This window comes from Leishmania braziliensis, chromosome 36, assembly GCF_000002845.2.
Source record: "Leishmania braziliensis MHOM/BR/75/M2904 complete genome, chromosome 36".
Taxonomy (NCBI): Eukaryota; Euglenozoa; class Kinetoplastea; order Trypanosomatida; family Trypanosomatidae; genus Leishmania; species Leishmania braziliensis.
The window spans coordinates 1,295,711-1,316,284 of NC_009327.2; the positions used below are offsets into that span (position 1 = coordinate 1,295,711).

The 20,574-nt window shown below is 58.5% G+C and overlaps 7 protein-coding genes across 7 annotated transcripts; all 7 read right to left on the minus strand.

Annotated features, from left to right (window-relative positions):
* Positions 1 to 247: 247 nt before the first annotated feature.
* Positions 248 to 2,902, minus strand: LBRM_35_3470 (hypothetical protein, unknown function; the record flags this gene model as incomplete). The annotated part of the gene is made up of 1 exon (XM_001568916.2): positions 248 to 2,902. The coding sequence occupies one exon, from the start codon at positions 2,900 to 2,902 to the stop codon at positions 248 to 250; it is 2,655 nt and encodes an 884-aa protein (XP_001568966.1).
* Positions 2,903 to 4,190: 1,288 nt separating this feature from the next.
* Positions 4,191 to 5,741, minus strand: LBRM_35_3480 (conserved hypothetical protein; the record flags this gene model as incomplete). The annotated part of the gene is made up of 1 exon (XM_001568917.2): positions 4,191 to 5,741. One exon carries the CDS (start codon positions 5,739 to 5,741, stop codon positions 4,191 to 4,193), a length of 1,551 nt encoding a protein of 516 aa, XP_001568967.2.
* A 638-nt stretch (positions 5,742 to 6,379) lies between these two features.
* On the minus strand, positions 6,380 to 6,964 carry LBRM_35_3490 (conserved hypothetical protein; the record flags this gene model as incomplete). The annotated part of the gene is made up of 1 exon (XM_001568918.2): positions 6,380 to 6,964. One exon carries the CDS (start codon positions 6,962 to 6,964, stop codon positions 6,380 to 6,382), a length of 585 nt encoding a protein of 194 aa, XP_001568968.1.
* A 903-nt stretch (positions 6,965 to 7,867) lies between these two features.
* Positions 7,868 to 8,257, minus strand: LBRM_35_3500 (putative 60S ribosomal protein L22; the record flags this gene model as incomplete). The annotated part of the gene is made up of 1 exon (XM_001568919.1): positions 7,868 to 8,257. One exon carries the CDS (start codon positions 8,255 to 8,257, stop codon positions 7,868 to 7,870), a length of 390 nt encoding a protein of 129 aa, XP_001568969.1.
* A 1,809-nt stretch (positions 8,258 to 10,066) lies between these two features.
* On the minus strand, positions 10,067 to 13,576 carry LBRM_35_3510 (conserved hypothetical protein; the record flags this gene model as incomplete). The annotated part of the gene is made up of 1 exon (XM_001568920.2): positions 10,067 to 13,576. One exon carries the CDS (start codon positions 13,574 to 13,576, stop codon positions 10,067 to 10,069), a length of 3,510 nt encoding a protein of 1,169 aa, XP_001568970.2.
* Positions 13,577 to 14,627: 1,051 nt separating this feature from the next.
* Positions 14,628 to 15,458, minus strand: LBRM_35_3520 (conserved hypothetical protein; the record flags this gene model as incomplete). Its single annotated transcript, XM_001568921.1, has 1 exon — positions 14,628 to 15,458. One exon carries the CDS (start codon positions 15,456 to 15,458, stop codon positions 14,628 to 14,630), a length of 831 nt encoding a protein of 276 aa, XP_001568971.1.
* Positions 15,459 to 17,875: 2,417 nt separating this feature from the next.
* LBRM_35_3530 (conserved hypothetical protein) lies at positions 17,876 to 20,338 on the minus strand (the record flags this gene model as incomplete). Its single annotated transcript, XM_001568922.1, has 1 exon — positions 17,876 to 20,338. The coding sequence occupies one exon, from the start codon at positions 20,336 to 20,338 to the stop codon at positions 17,876 to 17,878; it is 2,463 nt and encodes an 820-aa protein (XP_001568972.1).
* Positions 20,339 to 20,574: the final 236 nt, after the last annotated feature.

Consider the following 20,574-nt stretch of genomic DNA (forward strand, 5'->3'; position numbering starts at 1 on the left):
AGGGGAGACAAGGAGAGCGTGTAGAGAGGCGGGGTGGGAGGGTGAGAGCGTACACCCTGACGACACATCTCCACACTACCATCACCGCCCCCCTCTCTCCATCCACGAGGTGTGAGACATCGAATCCACACACCCCCGAAAAAAAAAAACAAATTGCACGCGTACACACGCACTGGGAAACATGCCATCTGAGCCTCGCATCTTTACGTGCCTCTGCCTATTCACCACAGCAGCAGGGGGAGCAGTTTCACTGTTGACCCAGTCGGCTGCAGCCTAAAATGAGCAGGTTCAGGAAGAAGACGAGGAGGATGCTACCAACGTAGAGGAACAGCTGCACCGTCTCCTCGTGTGGCAGCAGACGCAGTGCGTCTGTGGCGCCGGTAACCGCCGGAGTGGGCAGATAGCGCTGGAGCGCCACATCCCCCGGCATAACCTCAATGACGCCCCATTGGCCCTCCAAGACCTGGTAGTTTACCAAGGTTGATCCCATCTGGAGCGACAACGATCGCTCCCAGGTGTTGCCGGCGGTGCTGTACACGGCGCTCGCGATCCGGTTGAACTCCGGGTCTGGCGTGCTCAGCGCGGTATACATCGCATTCACCGCGTGCGCGGCGGTGCTGGATGCCAGGAAGGTGCCCTCGTCGCGTCGATCGATCAGGTATAACGCTGTCGTCCCGCTATGCTGATTCACCTTTAGGGTGCTCGCCATCCACCCTGCGGTTGTATCAAGAACGGTAGCGCGCGTCACGTAGCCGTTGCTGTCGTATACGCTTGGGTACACGTAGCTCACGATGACAGACGTGTTTCCGGTGGTATCGGTGCGGAGGTACGGCTTTGTCCAGAACCCGGCAGTGGCCGTGTTGCCCTCAATGTACTGCTTCGTGAAGGTGCCGTGAAGCGAGGTGCTTAATTTCCTCGTCTCGATCTTGTCCTTGGCGGAGTCACTGAACACCGACCCCTCGAAGAAGGTCTCCAGCTGGTTCGAGTCCGTATAGAAGCACGTCATCTGCGTAGAGGACGAGTAGGTGCATCCGCACACGCCCCACTTGTGCCTTGTTGCTGCAGCGGCGCTGCCGCCACTAGCGCTCCAGGCGGCATCAACGCCAAACATATTCACCGGACGACGCCCTGTCGTCGCTGGAAGTGCGACCGTCTCCTCCATAGTCTTCCCGCTGCTGTCGGTTGAGGCCACAGGAATTGCTATGGCAGCGTTCGCGGCGGAGGACGGCACCAATGACTGTGCCGGCGCAGACGGGGACGACGACACGTGGCTGACGCTTCCGCTGCCAGTGCTGAATTCGTGCAGGGAGTTGTTCGTGGCGCCGGCACCACGGAACGCTGCCGCTGCCGAGGAGAATAACGAGTGCAAAGAGGCCTGAGGGTCAGTGTTTTTGGCAGTCGCATTTGAGGACGCACACGAGCTACTGCTGCTGCCCTCCTCGGCGCCAGCAAGCACGTAGGGCGTGTACAGTGAGTGCAATTGTATGCCGAAGGCGAATTCAATCTGACCAAACGATTCCACCGTGATACTGTTCTGCTGCTTGGTGGCGGCTATCTCACAGTCGTGGTAGAGGCCTGACACGGCAGCCGCGATACCTTTGCTCTCCTTCACGAAGGCACTCAGGGTGGCAGCTACCTCCGCCACAGAGAGAGCCAGCGGCGAGCTGGCAATCAGCGTCCAGTGCGACATCATCGTTAACGACTGATAGATGAGTCCGTTTTGGTAGAAGGACCCGTTCACTGCCAGGGTGCCGTCGTTTTCACGCCAAATCGCTTCCGCCAAGTCCCTGACACGACTGACCGGCGCATTGAGCACCCCGTACGAGGTCGACCAAAAAATCGACTCGTTGAAGGAGTCGAACACAAACTGCCCGCCTTCGCTGGCGCTGTAGCGATTGTCCACGACGACGAGCTCAATGTTTGGCGTGGCCGTCACCCTCACGCTATTTATCAGCAGCCCTACGCTCACGTCTATGCCGGCCATGGAAGTCGCATAGCCCTCGGCGTTGAAGGCGATGGGTAGAAGGTAGGTAATTGTGCGCACAGGCTTTTGCGAGAAGATGCTGCATGTCATGGAGGCCCGAGTCCACACCCCCGATGCGGCCAGAGTGCTTCCCTTGGTGGCCGTGGTTGCTACGGAGAGTAGGTCAGGCATGCACCCCTCAATGTACACGCCACTCATCGAGGGGCCGCCGTCGCTGGCGTTTGTAACCGTGTTCCACGGCCTAGCTGTGCCGTCTTCGTCCACGTAGAAGCACACGGAGCTGCTGTTGTCTTCGGAGGCACAGCCGATCTGACCCCAGTGGGCACTCGTGAAGCCAGTCGAGGCTGCCCTGGGCAAAGTGTACGCGACGTAGGTCTTCACGTTGGCTGTGAAGCTCGATTGGAAGCTGCTGACGAGCGAGAAGAAGGTGGTGTCAGCGGAGGTGTTGATGTCATACCCTATCACAGAATTGCGCATGTAGGCCCAACCGATGGTCTGCACTACCTGCTCAAGGCCGCGCAGCTCCTCTGTGAAGGACATGACGGCGCTGCGGAGGGTGTCGGCCGGCTCTAGTCCGGGGTGCGCCCGTACAGCAGCGTTTACCGCCTTCACAACAACCTGCTGAGAGTACTTGAAAAAGAGTAGAATGATCGCCGTAGTGAGGATGAGCCCCATCGGCTTGGGATTGCGCACAAAGTACTGGAAGAGGCCATTGAGGTAGCGGATGAATAGCGTGCCGCAGTCCCACGAGTTGAGCACCACGACATCGCACTCCTCATCAGAGTAGATTGTGTTCTTCATGATTGGATACACTTCACCCATCCTGCGCCGACGCACTCCGGTGTTGTTGACGGCTTTTGTTGCCGCCGTAGTCTGCACGTCATCGCGTTCGCACGGGCTAGCCTGAACATTTTCCATCTCGTGGTCACTATTACTGCCGTTCACCACCACGTCAATCGCCCGCTCGTTGCGTGGTGCGCGCACAGGCTGCCCTGCCGACGCATTGGTTGTGGCAACGCACACGTCCCCGAAGCGGTGGAGGGGGACACAAAGCATGTCACCTGGGTAATCTCCTTCACGCGTTGCTACCGGGGCACCGCTTGAGAGCATTTTCTTTTGAGTTTCCGTTGAGGGATCGAATCTCTCTGGTGTTTGTCAGTGGCCACACACACACACACACACACCTGCCCACCTAAAGAGCTGAGCGGAAAGCGCTATGGTAAAGATGGCAAGAAACAACCATACACACATAGAGAGAGGGGGGAGGAGAAGGGGGTATGCCCAGCAGGCACAGCCGCAACCGCACACGCGCATACACACACCCCCAAAGACAGCGACGCCCAAGAGGCGGACGTCGCTGAAGACAGCGTCGTTCGTGAGGTTCACAAAGTATACAAATTACGCAGAAGAGAGAGAGAAACAACAAATCAGAAAGAGAATCAAGCGTGCGCTGTCCACACAGCTACACACAGAAGATTAACCGATACAATGTGAATTGAGGTAGAGGAGAGGAAGGGTTGTTAGGGAGAGGTCCAAGGAGAGAGGAACCCACCTGTAACACGGGGAAAGAGGCCTTCGCTAGTGCCCTCTACATTAATGTGGATTCCTGGATGAGTGTGTGTCACGGTGAGGGATAGCCAGCATAGCAGACCCCTAAGTAATTGGGTGAGTGGTTGGTGTGGGTGAGGTGAGGAGTGGATAGAAAAAGAGGGTGAGTGGTAAAGTTGGCTTCAGTGGCGGAGCGCAAGGGGGAGTACGTGATGAAGGAGGATAGCCGGTGCAGCCACAGCAATGGGTTACGTGTTTCTCTAAGCCCAGGGCCGTGGGTACGAGGTGCACGGCTCAGCGCATACCGCCTTACTACTCGCACCAACAGAAGGGAAAAAATTCACAAGCAAGAGAAATCCATGTGTGCGTGCCTGCGCATCATCGGCATTAGCGATTACGCGCACCACTTTCTCTCTCTCTTTCTCCCTCCACATACACACAAGGATGTCCAGAGAAGAGCACAAGCAAGTTTGGCAGAAGCCTCCACCCAGCCCGCTATGAAAACCACAAAAGAAACACTGCGCATAGCAACGGCGTAGCGGGAGAGAGATGATCATGATGCAGCTTATACACTGCTGCCATCGCACGTGCACTGGAAGAAAGAGCTTGTGTGCCCTTGTGCCAGGAAAAGAGGGAAACAAAAGGTAACGTTCACTGACTACGGCGCTAATAGGAGGAGACGTTGCACCTCGTAAGCAAGCTGGCGAACACTCACCGAGGACTGCTGCTGCTGCTGCCAAGCAAGGACAGTTACTGTGGAGTTGGCAAAGCGCAGGTACAACCAGAGCGAGTTCCAGCGCGTCCAACATTCCAGCACGCTGGTCAAGGTGGAGGAGGGTAGGTGCAACTTTGTCCAGTACACTAGTGTTTGCACGTACTCGATGAGGCCGGGCACCACGTGGCGGAGAGGTGTCCCCTCTACCACAGCACCCCTAAAGCGCCAGTGTGCAACGAGGCCGCTCGATGCCGCAATTGACGGTTTTACAGTCAACTTGTAGTACATCTGATGTGCTGTCACACTGTGTGTGGAGAGCCAGTAGGCGTCTTTCGCCTCCACTGTGGTGGCCCCAGCCGCTGATTTGCTAAGCAGTTGGCGCACTTTGGCGCCAATGATGCTGGCGTGCTCCAGCAGAGCCGAGGACACTGCTCGCCCGCCCACGTTAGCAGACTGGTCGTCATGACTTTCGACTAGTACAACGACTACGTTTCCATCCAACCAGACAGCCACGTTGCACAGCCCGTCCGGCTGCACATAGCACTGAAACGAAGTACAAACGATCGGTGCATGCAGGACTAGGTAGTACCTCAAGACCTGCACCACAACACGAGGCAGCTGACTGTCTGCCACGACTACGTGCAGCTGGGGCAAATTAAAAATACAGTAGCGTACATGGTCACGGCTCAGAAACGACGGTGTGTCACCATCGGGCGCGGCTGCATAGCAACCCGCACGTTGCCACAAAATGTGCCGCACCACTTCCTCGACGCGTCCCAGCTGCAGTGAAGACAGCTCGCGGTTGCTCACGAAGCGCAGCGGGAGTCCAAAAGACGCTTCGGCGGAGAGGTAGTGAGCCCAGTCCTGTGCTGACATGGCGGCGGCTGACCGACTAGTCGGTTCTGTCTCACCAGTGCGCGCCTTACACTGTGCTGACAAAACGCTCGAGATGAAGGTGGCGCATCTGGTGAAGAAGGACCGCAACGCCGCGCGTGCCGCAGTGTCAGAGGTGGCCGCCTGCTCTGCCGCTGGGTTCGAGGAGGTTGAGCTGCCGGAGAGCGTTGGTGAGCCTTTCGTTCTGCTATTTTCGATGGTGGGTAAGGTGAGAAGCCCCATTGTGTCCGCACTGTAAAGCAGTTCAAACAAGGCACAGCTGAGCTGTAGTAGGTGGTGCGTGGTGAGTGCGGCTTCGTTGCCGCCACGTACATGTGCACTCACCCACAGGTCCTCCGCTGGGCTCAGTAGGCAGACGCTGCTGCGCTGCTTTCGGATCGTCTGAAGCCGGCTGGAATGTACCCCAAAGCGAGGTGCGAGGGAGCTGATGGCGATGCAGAAGCCCACCTGGTTCATCTGCGAGTTGAGGTGCGTGTCGGGTGGGAAGTAGAAGAGAATGTTGTCCGCCCCGCGCTCCTCCTTGTCAGCGCAGAGCAGCGGGCAGTACACGGCGAGGCTGATGAGCGGTTCCCCGACATCTGGCGACGTGGTGAGGACCATGGGAGAGGCGGACGGTACGTGGTCGAGGCGGGGAGCGATAGGTAGGCATATACAGGCAGCCAGAAGTCGAAGAAAAGAAACGGGCTGCTGTTTATGAAGGGGTTTTGTAGTGCTTGAGAGCAGCAAGATGCACTGACCGCTGTAAGTGATTGATACGTCAGTTGCCTTTTCGCGCGCGTGTGTGTGTGTGTGTGTGTCATGACGTGTACCCGTTGCGCATCCACGCACAGACACACGCAAGCACAGCGCAGAGTGGTATTGGAGGGGAGCGTGTGTGACCGTAAGCAACACACAGAGGTACAAGAGAGAGAGGGAGAGAGGTAAAAAGAAAGAATACACGCAGTAAGGTGGAGAGACAGAGTGCATTGCGGTTTGAAAGGAAAACGAGCGATGCGATGGTGCCGGGGGCTTACGGCAAAGAGAGGCGCGCCGTAGCCAAAGGCGTGTGCCGTCACGGACTCGCCGCACAAAAGGCCCCCCCCTTCTCTCTCTCCCTCCGCCTCTCTCTGACTGGGTCCGACTCCTGGAGACACAACCGCTTACTTCTACCGCAACTCCGAAAAGGAAAGTAGCACGAACAGCAACACCACAGCACCACGACGCGCCTTCGCACGAGCAGCGCTGCCACTTGGTAAACATCACTTCGGTGTCGTCGCACCCACATCGTACTCTTTCCATGCATCCATCCACGTCAGCGTTGTGCGCGGGCCTTCTCGCTGCAGCACCTCAGAGCGGCCGGCGCACAGCATGCGCTCGACAGCCTCCTTCAGCTGCCGTCTCGCCGCCGGGTGCGCTACTAGCGGATCTTCCGGGCGCGTTGCGTAGGCCTCCTCCGGCACCTGAGCCGTCATCGGCGGCGGCGGCGGTGCCACACGCGAGGCGCACAGCTCCATTACAGCACGAAATGCCAGCGGCTCGTATTGAGCCAGCTGCTGCTGGGTGCGAGGCAGAAGCATCAAATTCTGCCGAGCAAGGTCGTTGCGGAGGTGTTGCCACCCACTGCCGTGCTCGTGCGCGGCGCTATCGACGTTCTTACGCACAATGGCGCGCTCCCAGTGAGCCTTGTACTCCACACGGTAGCGAGTTTGAGTGCGCATAAGGAAGGTAATGCGCTTCAACCCAACCTTGCGTTCCAGCCGTGCACGACCGCGCAGCATGCCTCGAAGCCGGTCCAGCTCCGCTGTGGCGCGGTAGTACCACGAGGTGCCCGTGAGGCGCAACATTGACAAGTAATGCGACGCAAGGAATGTAGATCACTGACGGTCACACACACATTCAAAGAGAGAGAGAAGGGTATGGACAGACAGCAGGGAATGCGAGGAGGAGGAGGAGGGGGAGGAGGAGAGGAGCAACGGAGGGGGATGGAAAAGAGAGGGGATCTATCGCGATACAACGCATCTGAGCATCGAAATAGCGAGAGGAAGCACACTGCCCGCTCGCGACGCAGTGTGTATGTGTGGACGGGGGTAGCGGCTCGGCAGCACACTCTGTTTCGCGAATTGCATGGCTGGCTTTAAGGGCGATGAACGCTAGGAAGGGAAGTTGTCGGCATGATCGCTATCTTCATCCTTCTTTGCCTTGCCTCCCCTCTCTGAGCAACTCCTTTGCCGACGCAGAGGCGTACGGGCACACGCCATACCCACACCCACCCACCCACCCACACACGTATGTGTTGCTCGCACAGCACCGCACACCTTGACGAGCATCACAATCAAGTGCCCAATCACCACCTGTGGTTTTATGTTTGTTTCCACATTACTGTTGTGCGCTATTTTGTTCTTTTTCTTTTCTCAGTAGAGATGGCAGCGCTCGAGTCAGGGAGGGGAGAGGTGGTGGCTGGGGGCGGGGAGAGAAGATGCGTGGGCACGACCACCTGTCCTTCCCCTCCTTCTCCCCTGCCCCCTCCTCCCCCTGTCCATCTCGTCCTCGGCGACTGTCATACCACCACGAAATGATGAAGGGAAAAAAAGGAAAAAAATCAATGCAAGAGAGAGAGCGTGTGTCTTTACCGCTCCACATCCACGTGGCTCGTCGCGGGTGTGCACGTGAGCGGGTGCTGGAGCCTGGAGGAGGCTGGCATGCGCCCTGTGCACGTACGCATCGATTCCACCCCGCCGGTGGTGGTCTTATTCCTCCTGGTCCTGGATGTTGAAGTACTTCAGCTGGTACGTCCCTTTGCCGGTGGCGAGGATGCGGATCCAGTCGCGCAGGTCCTTCTTCTTGAGGAACTTCTTGGTGAGGTACTTGAAGTACTTCTTGCGGTACGCCATCGTGGTGGTGATGGTTAGCACGTTGTCGTTCATCGACAGGCGGACCTTGTCAGACAGCTTGCCCTTGCGGCCGTTCAGCTTCGTGTTGTCGTGGAAGAACTGCTCGAAGTTGCCAAGCACATCCTCGCTGAAGATGCCGTCGGCGGCCGGAATGCTGCAGTCGATCTTGAACACTTTTTTGCCCTTGACCAGCTGCTTCTGGCGGACGTAGCTGCGGGAGCCAACCTTCGCGCGAATGGCAACCATCTTTGCAAAAGAAGAGGCGGAGACGATGTGTCTGCGGAAACGTGAAAGAGCACACGCTGCTGGTCGGCGAGATGAGCAGCACGGATTGGCAGCGGAGAGAGAAAGAGATGGAGAAGAGGGAGAGAGAGGTAGTGGGGGGGGGGGGAAGTACACTGCAGGAATCAGCAGGCGAATGGAACTGTGCGGAGAGGAGAGAAGTCTAACACCAGGCACACGAATAGTGGAGCGCAACATGCCCTCCCTGCCCACCAAAGCTTCGTGGGGAGCGGAAGAGACGAATACCCCACCACTGTATGCGCGTGGATATCTTCGAGGTGCGCTTTCGTTAAAACAGTCCTGCAGTCACCGCCCCTCCCCCTCTCTCCACACACACCCACACGTTCACAGACGTGTGATGCGATGCATTCAGCTGTTTCGTGGTACTCGTCTGCATCATCAACTCCTTTTCTCTGTTGAAAATTGAGCTGCGGTAGGAGCGTGCTTTTACGGGACTTGAGCTCCACCACAATGGTGTAGCAGCCCTTTCCTTCCGTCGTTCATCTCCTTTGCATGTGCGTCTGCTTTACGCGCGTGCTCGAAACACTACCCGGACAACGGCCCACCAACACATCCCCCGTGTCACTTCCATACCAACGAAGACAGACGCAGACGAGCGCACATGCCGACGGACTTCACTGCTTTCTAATTGAAGTACGTTGGGTGGGATAGAGGCTGCACGAAGTCAGCCACTACAGTCAGCAGCCTCGCCTTACTGCATCGCTCACGTGTCTGCTGTGTGTGCGTGTGTGCGTACGCCCTCTGTTTCAGTTAATGGTGATTCTTGTGTCCTGCTTCACTTTAGAAATAATCAAACATGAAGAGAGGCAACACTACCACTACACGTAAGAGAGAGCCTCCTTTTCGCTCCAACGTGTCCACTCACTGCCATTCAACATGATTTCACCTACACTCGACCCCCGGCTTGTCACAGGCACACTGCATGGTGCCAAGCAGCGGTGGACACACGATACAGCAATGCGCCGACTCAGCCACTGAAACGTGGTCTCTACCTCAAACTCCAGTCAATCCTCGCACCGCTGGTCGCCTCTCAGCCGCTTCCACTGTGTCGGTCGCCACCTGGTGCATTCCTCGGAGTCCCTCAGGCTTCCCCACACCAGTGGGCAGTGAGGGCCGGGTAAGGCGCATTGGAGTCACACTGCCGCTTTGCTCATCATGTGGCTAGTGCAGACGTACGCACTCTTGTAGGTCGTCCCCATGCAACGCCAGTCAGGACCCGACCGCCGACCTCGATGGTGATACATCGCACTGACCTCCCCTACGTCGTGGGTGCCTGACCTTGTCACCGCCAGAGATGGTTCGATATTGGCAGGCATAGGGGTGCTGCTTGGCTTTCCCAAATAAAGTGGGGAGGGGGGGTACTGGACCCTGCGATGGGACATGCCGAGGTGTCCCCCTCGCCATCCAGGCGAAAGAGAGAGCGACGAGCAGCAAGAGGAGACGCTAAAAACAAACAAGCAAAACAGAACAACGATGCGAGCAGCAAGACGGTTGGAGGGCGGGTGAGGCGGTGGGCGGCCAGCACGTGCTGGGGACAGGAGGGGAAGAATGGAGATAACGGTGTCCAGCAAAAGAAAAAAGGGCCGAAGCACCAAACACGACCCCGCCTGCATGAACCTTCACGCCAAGACATTCACACGGACAACCCATCCGATAGGCCAAGAGAGAATGCCTGCCAGCGAGATTACTGCACCGCTGAAAGCGGACAAGAGTCCTCCCCGCCCAACGAAGGTTCCGTCGGACGACACCGTGTCATGCGCTATCAGCGGCCTCGTCGACGTCCTCTTCGGGCAAAACAGCCTCTTCGCCCTCTTCGCTGGTGGCGCCGTCAGCTCCCCGGGCTGCAGTCCCACTCAGCAGCTGGTTGAGGAATACCTCCAGGTCCTTGTCCACGGAGTTGCTACCGCTGTCGGCACCCTTGCGCCCGCGAAGCAGGCCAGAGGGGTTCGGGTTGTGCCCAGGCTGAATGAACCAGCGGTAGTACTCATCGTCGTAGATCTTCTCCTGCTGTGTTGCAATCTCTGTCCGGTTGTCGAGCTTACCCTCGACGGCCTTCTGGCGCAGCTGACGAGCCCACGACTCAACGCCGCGCTCCGCATCACGCAGCTTAGCAAAGAAGCGCTCCTCTAGCAGCGCATTCAACTCCTCACCAGCAACACCGTCAACAGCGTCCTTTGAGGGCCAGTAGTTATACTGCTCACGACCAGCTTCGTCATACACGGCCTTCTCCGCCTTCTTGTACTGCTGCTCAAAGTATTCCTTGGAGCCAGCCGTGAAGCCGTCGCGGCGCCACGAGGACGGCGTATCTTCCCATGGGTGACGGGCCATCTCGTAAAAGTTCACGTTGGTGGGCACATGTGCATCGCCTTGAAGCGGAGGCACCTTGGGGTTGCCTTCTTTGTCCACCTCGCCAAGGTTGGCCACTACCTCAAAGCCGCCAGCATCGTCTATCATGCCAGCCAGTCGATCCGCTTTGCTGGTGTGCACGACGACGTTGAACTCCACCGCGTTGTCCTTCTCAAAGTCGAGCGGGGATGCGAGAGGTGCGAGGGACTCGGCGGTCACCTCCTGCACCGTGCGCGGAGACCAGCGTGGCCGTAGCTGGAACGTGTGCCCATCCAGCTGGACGTGGCGTTCAAAGACCACCTCGTAGTCTGGCAGCGGCCGAGTCGGCAGATGCGCCTTGTGCACGTTGCGCGCTCGCTCCTCCTTGACGACGTCCCACTCCTCAGGCGACTTATCCACGTGCTGGCCCACCTCATAGAAGTCGGGCCGCTTCAGCAGCCGTGTTGCGTAGCGGTACTCTGTAGCCAACGTGTCGGCGAGCGAGCGCATCGCCTCAGCGGAGCCGTCGCCGCGCACTTCCTGAAGTAGCTGCAGGGTTGCCTTGAGGGCGTACGGCGACTGCAGGAGAAGCTGATGCTTCACGGCATAGGCCCACTCCGACAGGTGCAGTGTGTTGCGCTTCACGAGGAAGTAGATCGGCGGGTACCGCAACTGCGCGCTCGGGTCCTCCAAGCCAGGGTCGCTGTGTAGAACGTCGACCAGCTCTTCGTCATTGCGGATCGGGCAGGTGTCGAGGGTTGGCAAGTACCAGCAGAGGTCCACGTCGCGATCAGCGGGCATGCTCATGGCTTGCAAAATGGCTCGCTTGAGACGGTCCACCGAGGCCGTGTGCAGCACCTCGTCATTGCTACCCATGCCGGCACCCTTCGTGGCAGAGATGGCCGCCACATTGCCGGCAGGGTTGATCGTAAAGTCAAAGTCCACTAGCGTTCCTTCGCACCCCTCCAGTCGCGCATACACGTGGCGGCGATGTGGGGCGCTCTTTACGTTGCTGTACATCGCGTACTCGTGCTCGCGCTGCTTCCGCCACGCCTCGACCTTTTGCCGGTCACGGTGAGTCACGATGTTCACCTTACCGCGCCGCTCCAGTACGTACGAGGTGAAGATCTCCGCGGCTTGCCGCACCTCTACCGTTTCAACCGGAGGCGTCACATCCCACGGCGACAGGGTGTAGCGTAGCTGTGACGCCCGCAGCTTCTCCACACCTTCAGCCACGCTCGCGAGCGTGTACGGGGTGGCGTAGGAGGGATCGCAGGTGTTGTGCCGGTCCGTCAGTGCTAACTTCTCCATCGCGCTGAGAGTCTTGAGGATCTCTTCGATGGAGGGCTGGTCGGCGAACGCGTCCTCGACCCAGCGGGCACGAATGGGCGTCATGGCGCAGCGCTCCATCGCGCCTGTGTGCGAGCGGTCTTTCATCTGGAAGCACTTTTCCAGAAGATGCCCCAGTTGCCATGCCACGGCGTCATTGTGCATGTGCTCTGTGCTGTCGAACCAGTCCTTAATGTGGTAGGGCATGTCCGGCAGCGATGTGAAGAGGTCCGACCAGCCCAGCCGGAGCGCGTCGCCGGCGAAGAGGGATGCACCAGTGAGCATCACGAACTCTGCTAGCCCAGGGTACTTGAGAGACGTCTCTGGCCGCGCCAGTAGCCGTGTCATCCCGCTGTACGGAGTGAGCCCCACGTTCGGGCCGTCAACGATGAACTCGCTGGCGTCTTGCAGCCCGGCGTACTTCGCCGCCAGTGCCAGCCCGCACCCTGTGCCACGGCACTTGCCGTTCACGAGCGTCATGAGTGGGCGTGGGCTCGTGTAGGCGCGCCAGATGACCGCAGCATTCTCACGCAGGACAGCGTCGGCGCGCTCCTCGTAGCGCTCCGCATCACGGAGCAGCTCCTGCACCTTCGCCTCCACTTTCTTGCACCCTGACGCATCCCACTTGCTGAGTTCCTCGGCCTCTTTTCGGAGAAGCTGCGCCATGGTGAGGTCGAAGCCGATGCTTTGTAGGTCAGCGCCGCCGCAGAAGAAGTCTGTCAACCCCGACTGTGCGGAGGTGAGGACTGTGAGCTTCGAGTAGAGCCCATTCGTGGCCTTGTCGACCTCTCGATTGAGCTCCTTGGCAAGAACCGCCGAGAGAGCCTGGTGGCGCTTCGGGTCATTGATGAAGATCGTCTTGGAAAACCGCCCGTCGTTTCCGGTGAGGGTGTGGCTGCTGTTAAGAGGCCGCGACATTGCTTGCATCATCTTGCGGTCCATTTCACCCTTGAACGGGGCGTTGATACCCGGCACGCAGCCGTGCGTGGGGCCGCGTGTTTCGGTCTTGAAGTAGGCCATCTCCTGTGTATCCGTCTGGGTCACCATTGGGCCTAGCAGGCTGTTGGAGGGTATGACATCCAGCTTGATGTCGCCCTCGCCGGGGCGGCGCTTGGAGAACATCTTGTTCCAGTGCTCCGGGTGCGAGAAGAGCTTCTTGTTTGGATCGAAGCTAGTCGAGATATCGGGATGCGGCCCCATCGTCGGGTCCTGGCCAGCGAACCAGTGGCTTGTGTCCCCCTCTGCGCGCGTCGGCTGCAGCGAGTCGTCAAAGTCGAAAGCGACGCGTTGGTGCCGGTGTGGCAAACGCGCTTGCCCTTGCTCCTTGCCCCAGTGCATGTAGTCAATGAAGTCCTTGTTGACGCGAAAACGCTGGTGCGTGTTGTAGTGAGTCAGGAACTGCACACCAGACTGCCGGTTGGGGTGATTGGCGTAGCGCTGGTAGAAGCGGAACTCGATGGGAGTGCCGAGAGGGCGATACTCACGCACATCAAGAGTCTTGATCGAGCGACGTTGCTGGCTGTCAGCCGACACAGGTGTCGCCGACGACGACGCCGCCGCCGGGCCGACGGCGAGTGATGGGACAACGCAGACACGGCGACCCAGCATCACCGAGAGGGAATTACAAAACTAAGCTGTGGAAAAGAGCTGTGGGCAAAGGCAACGACGAAGAGGAGCGGCAACTGGCTAGGAGACTCCACGGCGCCGCAAAGACCAGGCAGGCAAACACAGCAGAGGCGCTGTGCGGCCACCATGCGAGAGAGAGGGGGGGGGTGCAGGTGCCGTTTTTTCTTAAACACACACCCGGTGGGTTGTGTCGTGATGATGCGCGTCCCCCTCGCCTGAGGATGCCGCTTGACTGTGTAACTACAATCGCATGGCACCATATGGTGTTCAGCGTGTCCGTTCGCAGCATAAAGAGCCAGCGAGGTGTGCCACCAAAGAAGAAGAGAGGCGAATGAAGAACAGAGGAAAGCAGTAAGGAGGTGGTGGAGAGAGGGTGGCGACGGTGATGTTATGAGAGAGAGAGAGCAGGGTAGAGATGCCGAAGGGAAATGAGGAAGCGAGGAAAGCCATGCCCAAGTCATCGTAAAGACAGACGTAACAGGGGGTGGGTGGGGTAGACAAAAGCGCCAGACACTCGCTTTCCAGAGGGATGTGCGGTCGCGCTGTGGTGTTTGTTCGCCACTCGCCACGCTCATCTGTTGTTTTTCTGTCGGCTTTTCATTGGGTGACGATCAGAGCACACCACCGACATCCATTGCCCCACCACCCCTGCTTCACATGCCTGCTTGACACGTGAGAGTGCACACATGTAAGTGACAGAGCGAGTGTGGGGTGATGACAGTAAAGAGCCTCGTGCTTGTGCATCTCGCTCTTCTCGCTTTCGGCGCTTGGGATTGGCTCATTCTCGCTGATGCGCATCTGTGTGAACGATGGAGAGAGAGAGAGATGCTCTGTAAAGAGAGAAAACACGAACAACCACGAGTGGGCCAGCTACAACGACAGGGACACAACAAGAGAAACACATCCATCCTTGGCACCAAACTCAGACACCCCCTCACAGACAGAGACGGACGCAGCGGGGCCGACAAAAGAGCGATTGAGTCCAAGCGCACCCAAACGATGCGTGTGTGTGTGTATGTGTCCGTGTCCTCGTTCAACTTGTCAGCCCTGTCGGCAAGTTTTCAAATGCCTTGTTGAACATGTCCCACTCGCGATTCATAAAGACGCACAGCTCGATGTTATTCTCGTTTCGCAGCACGTACTCTTTGTCAAACAGGTGCAACTGCTCAAACCCCATGAGCAGTGCTGAGTGCGTGATGGCGGGAAGTTGGTTGTACAGCGGCCCCGCCTGTAAGCCGCCCGAAAGGGGAACCATGCGAAGCGTTTGGCAGTTGCTGACGGCGTACTCGTGTAGTACGTTTCGATACGCCCGCGAGAGCTCTATTGCAGCCTCGCGCTCCGACCAAATGCCCTCGCGGAAGTCGGGAGCTGATACGTGAATTACATGCTTTTCGCCAGCCTCACTGTCCTTGGGGCCGTACTGATGATGTTTTGCATCGCCCACCTTGCTCATGGCCATGACTACATCGTTCGGGAAAGCTCTGGTGAGGCCTACCCACTTGTAGATAGCACCCGACGTCCCCGTCGCGCCATCGACGGTGGTGAAGACGTGCATCAGATCGCACGGGTCAGTGATCACCGTTGTGTCGTCCGGCTTTGGCCCGTCTTGCCGCAGCGACCCTTGCAGCGTCATCTGCGTGCCCATAACACCATACGGACAAATCTTGATTTTACGGATGAACTGATCTTTCGGAGACACGTAGCTCATACGGCGGTAGATCATGTCCGCGGCAGCCGCCATCGCGGCCAGCCCAAGACCAACGCGGATCCACGGGAACGGCTTTCGGTAGTTGGTGCCGAAGAGATGGCGCGGGGCGCGTTTACGCCCGTCTCGCGTCACCTGGCCTTCTAGGTACGAGACCATCTAGCGTGCCCCTGCTGCTGCTTCTGCCGCTGGCGGACTGCGAACCACAGGAGAGAGTAGGGGAGAGGGTGTGTATGTGTGTGGGACGAAGGTCAAGAGAGCGATACGAGTGAACCTTGTCGAAGGCATGGACACAAAGGGGAGGAGAGAGGGTAGGGGATGGAAAAGATAGGAGACACAGAGCTGGAGAGCTGCAAGAAGAGAGACAATCGAGGGCCACGAAAGGAAGGCAGGAACGTGGAGCTGCCTTGCCAAGCTTGATGCATCACATAATGGAGATCAGATAGTCGAAGGAGGGGGGAGGGGGTCTGAGAGAGCTCAAATCAGTGTACCGAAAATGTGGTCGAAAGCAATGAAGGCGACGTGGAAGTATGAACGTAGAGCGCACCCCTGTTTCAGCAATAGTAACGGGACCGGCCAGCGGCGGGGGGAGCGAGAGCGAGCGACACAAAAGTGCCGACATATATGGGAAGAGGGAGAGAAGCGGGTGGGGGTGAGGAACGTGGGAGGGACACGACGCGACTAACTCAGCCATTACATCACCAACAGGAGTTAGAAGGAAAAGAAAACCGCAAATCAGCGAAAAAAACGAGCAAAGCAGAGGCGAAGAGACAGATGCCTGGGTAGAAGGTGAGGCTTTTAGTGACGATCGAGCGCGACGACAACAGAGAGAGAGCTAACGGGAGGCGGAGGGGAGACACACGGGGCAGTGTCTCCCAACAAAGAGAGCAAAACCACAATGCGTCCTTCCACCGCTGCCCTCTGTTGCGTTCGCTGCTTACGGCCAGAGCGAGCTGCCACCCCAGCCGCTGCCACCACCACACTGCCGCGGCCCGAACTGGCCACCGCCGGGGCCACCAAAGGGGTCACTGGGGCCGCCCTGTGGAGGCAGGAAGAGGTCGTTGTCCGGCTCTCCTGGTTGAAGGGGTGCACCCTGCCCCACCCTGCCGCCGCCGCCAAGGCCACCCCGGAGGCGGCCTGGTGGCATCTGGCCAGGAAATATAGGGTCAAACCGGGCGTATCTGTCGGCAGACCTAAAGTCTGACTCACGTTCCCCTGGGGCAGGAGGCGAGGCACACGGCATCCCTGGTCCCCGGAAGTTGCGCTCATTCATCACCATGCCTCCGTTGCCACTGAGACTGCCACCTGGAACCAGGTCTGCATCACCGTACCGTTGTCCTTCTGGCCGTATCTGAACATTTGCGAATGAGGACGTCGGCGCGGCAGCTGGTGCGACGCTCTGCACACCACCTGGCACTGCTGAGGGGTCTGGCGCACCTCTCTCTGCCAGACGTTGCCAACCGGCACGATCCTCTTCCATGGTCACCGTGGAGGAGAAGCGCACCAAGGAGAGGATTATTATTTCAGAGGAGTCTAGGACGTGTGTATGTGCACCGGCAGAATACACCAGTTTCTCAGGCAGTGAGTGTGGCAAAACGCAGCGAGGACGATGGTGGCACCACGTGTGATGCACATGGAAAAGGGAGGGGATGATAAATAGAGAAAAGGATAGGTAGACTAATACGTAGAGAGCAGGTTAGAGACGGGGAATCGCAACTGAGGGGGCTTGAGGAGGAACACAAGTCGGAGGTTGTGTTAGAGGGGGGAGGGAGGCGGTGAATATCTCCTGATGCTACTTGCACACGATGCAGGCAGATGAGAAACGAGAGAGCAGCTTCTCAACGCAGTCGCACTCACTCCCTCCTCTCCGCCTGCTCAGGTCTGTGCATCCATCTTCCCCCTCCTTTGAAGGGTTGGCGGAGGCCATGAGGGGGTGAAGAGGGTGTGTGTGTGTGTCTAGACTGTTCCCGTTCAAAGAACAGCGCAGACCCCCTCCGCTTCCTTGCCCTTACTCTCAGCTCCGGGGTACCGGGGCAGGGAATAGGAGTGAGGTGAGTGGGAAGAGGCTTACAGACAATCACATAACATACGGGGCAGACGAGTGACTCACGTGTATCCACGTCACATGGCGCTTTACCGGTTTCCAAGTACAAGCAAGAGAGAATAGCGATATAGAAGAGACAAAGAAGGCGAATCAAGAGACATGTACCACACACACACACACACACACATGTGCACGAACGTTTATGAAAGGTAAAAAAGGAAAAAATCAGTCATAATACATGTCGGGAAAGTTAGTGTAGATTACATGGCGAAAAGGAAAATTAAAGGTAGTCACCCACCCACCCACCCACACACACACACACCCACACACGCAGAATACGTACAACACGTCATCGCGTTGCCAAAAAAAAAAAAAACGAAACAAGTCACGGGTCCATTGGTTCACCCCTCACCGCCAACAGTCAACGGTCTAGCAGAATCTCAGGGGAGGGGGATCGCTCTTGTTGCCGTGCCTTCGACAAAGCGCTACGCTACACAATGGTCGGCACCCCACTGCACACATACCACTTTGCTCATCGCCACATCTGCTGAGGTAAGCTGGTTATCCGTTGCTTCAAGGCATCCTGCTCGGCCCGCAGCTTGTCGCGAGCGCGTATCGACTCTTCGTAGATGAGCTCACGCTGTCGCACAATTGTGTTAGCGGCCTTGCGCTTCTCCAGGAGGTCAACGACTGTGTGCAGCTTGTTGAACTCGGCGATGCGTTGCAGCTGCAGGACAGCATAAGCTTTTGCCTCCTCCTTTTCCCAGTCCGCCTCGCGGCGCCACATAATGTTGACCAGCTGGCGTGCTCGCGTATCGCGGTGGTGATCCTCGTGTTGACGATGCTTTTCCTCAACGGTAGCCTTGAACAGTTCCTCCTTTGCCAACGCCTGGGAGCGAATTTCGTTGAGGCGCTCGTGATGTGTCGCCAGTGCTGCCGCCCGCTGAGCGGCTTCTTCTCGCCGGCGAGCCTGAAACGCGCGCTGGCGCTCCTCAGCCTGCAACTGACGCTGCAGGGCCGCCTGCCGCACCGCTTCTTCCGCCTCCGCCGCGCGCTGCTTCGCGTCCTCTCGCAAATATGCGGCTCGCTGCTGCTTCTCCACAAGGACGCGGTGCTCTTCTTCGAGTCGTGCCTCGCGAGTCGCGCGTAGCTTCTCCAGGCTCGCCTCCTTTTCTTGCCGTTTCTGCTCTTGTACGGCAGCCTGCTCTTCCAGTATCGCCGCGTTGCGCACCAACCGCCGAGACCGTTCAGCCTCTTGCGCCTCACGCCGCTGCTGCATCGTCTGCCTCTGCCTCTCGCGCGCAGCCATTCGCTCGGCGTTGCAAGTCGCTGCCTTGTTGAGACGAGCCTGCAGCAGTTGCTTGTACGCCTCTTCCCGCCGCTGCCGTTCGGCGTGGTGCGCCTCTAGGCGGGCCTGCTGAATTCGGTGACGCGCCTGCACCTCCAGCGCCTTGCGCCGTCGCTCCCCTTCTGCCTCTGCCTCCGCCTGAAGTTTCCGCTGCACCGCGGAATCCTGACGCTCTTGCAGCTCCTTGGCCTGCTGAACCTGGCGCATCATGCGAGCTCTGCTGGTCTCGAACACCCGCCGCTGTTGCTCCTGCCGCTGCAGCACTGCCGTTGCAAGCGACATCTCCTCCTCTTCAAGCGCTGCACTTTCAAGCATGTCGGCCTCGCACAGGCGACGGTACGAGCCGACGAGCTCATTGAAAGGGGCACGTGCACAGAGCAGCGAGTAGCTATCCTGCAGGGTGCGGTGCAGGGCATCACGCTGCTCCTGCACGTACGCGCGGCGGTGTTCAAGCACCTCTGCCTGAACTGCAGCCATGCCCTGTGGTGTTTCTCCGAGTGTGAAAGCGGAAGCGGTATCACTTCGCGGGTCCCAGTCCTTAGGCGAGACGCCGTTCTCCAAGAAAGTGAGCACGGAGCGCGGTGAGTTGATGCGAAGCTGCGGGGATGCCCCATTGTCGCTGAAATAGCTCTCAATGGTGGTGAGGCGATGAGGTACGGCTTTCCCGTTCCGTAGCCACCCGAGGTCAAAGAAAGACAGGTTCAGGTGGAGGGAACTGGCGTACTGCTGTGGCGGGTCGAGCAGCACCCGCAGCAGACGTGCCGTGGATTCCGCAGTGGATGCCTCATGCGCGGCGAACGGGGCGCAAGGTCTGCGGGGGGTGGTGGGGACCGTAGCAGGCAAGATCCCTCGTACGGGCTGAGGTCGCTGCCCCAGCTTTGGCCTCACCGCTTGTGCCGAAGTGACAGATGAGGAGCTGTTGTGCTGCCCTAGCCGTGTGGCAGTCGGCGGCGGCTTCAACGAAGGAGCGGTGCGTGCGCGCGGCTGGCTCATGGATGTAGGGGGTGGCGCGGGTTTTTGCCTTGGGCCTGCCGAGGATGGCTGAGGTATGTGTCCAGGGGCGGCTTCGGTTGCTTCTGCAGTCCTGGTGCGTGTTCCAGCGGCTTCGACAGGGGTGAGCTGCATAGCTTCTTCACCCGCTGTCAGAGCCGCTGGGGCAGCGGCGGTGGTAGTGGGCGTGTCAGCTGCGCTGGACGAGCGCGAGGCGGAGGGGGTGCCCCTCTGCTGGGGCTCCTTGTCTGCCGACACAAACAGGGGCGGCTGTGGAGAGATGGACTTCCCCGCAGCCGGCGTCAGAACATCCGTCGTAGCGGCTTGGGTTGCCCAGGCACTGACTCCGCGGCGACCTTTGCGCATTGCCTGTGCTTTTCTACTCTCACAGGCTCGCTCGTACTCCAGCTCTGCCTCGGTGGGACCTAAGAGAGACGGCACCGTACGATCGAAGTCTGCTGGGACATCCTTGAGTCCAAGCATGCTAGTCGTATCTGCAGCTCCCAAGTGATGACGGCGCAGCTCTGGCTCGTACTTTTCGTACTCGCTGAGGTACTTCTGCCGGCTCCTCTCATCCGCAGCGATGCGTGGAATGTTCGGCAGTGTCATGCACCCATAGCAGGCGGGTTTCTGCGAGGATTCTCTTGGGCGAGACATGGGGAGTGTTGGAAGAGACTAGGGAGCGAAAGCAAAAGAGAAGCTGCGAGTACACGGCCGCAAAAAGCGCTGTTATGCAGAACAATAGCTACTAAGATGGTTATTGAAGACGCGTAGTTGTCGCCCTCCCCCCCTCACATGTTACGCCGTATTCTACGGTGCGTAAGCGCTTCCGCTTACACCTGCGCGATGTCGACTTCCTATGTTTGCTCTACCAAGGCCTAACACGAACACTC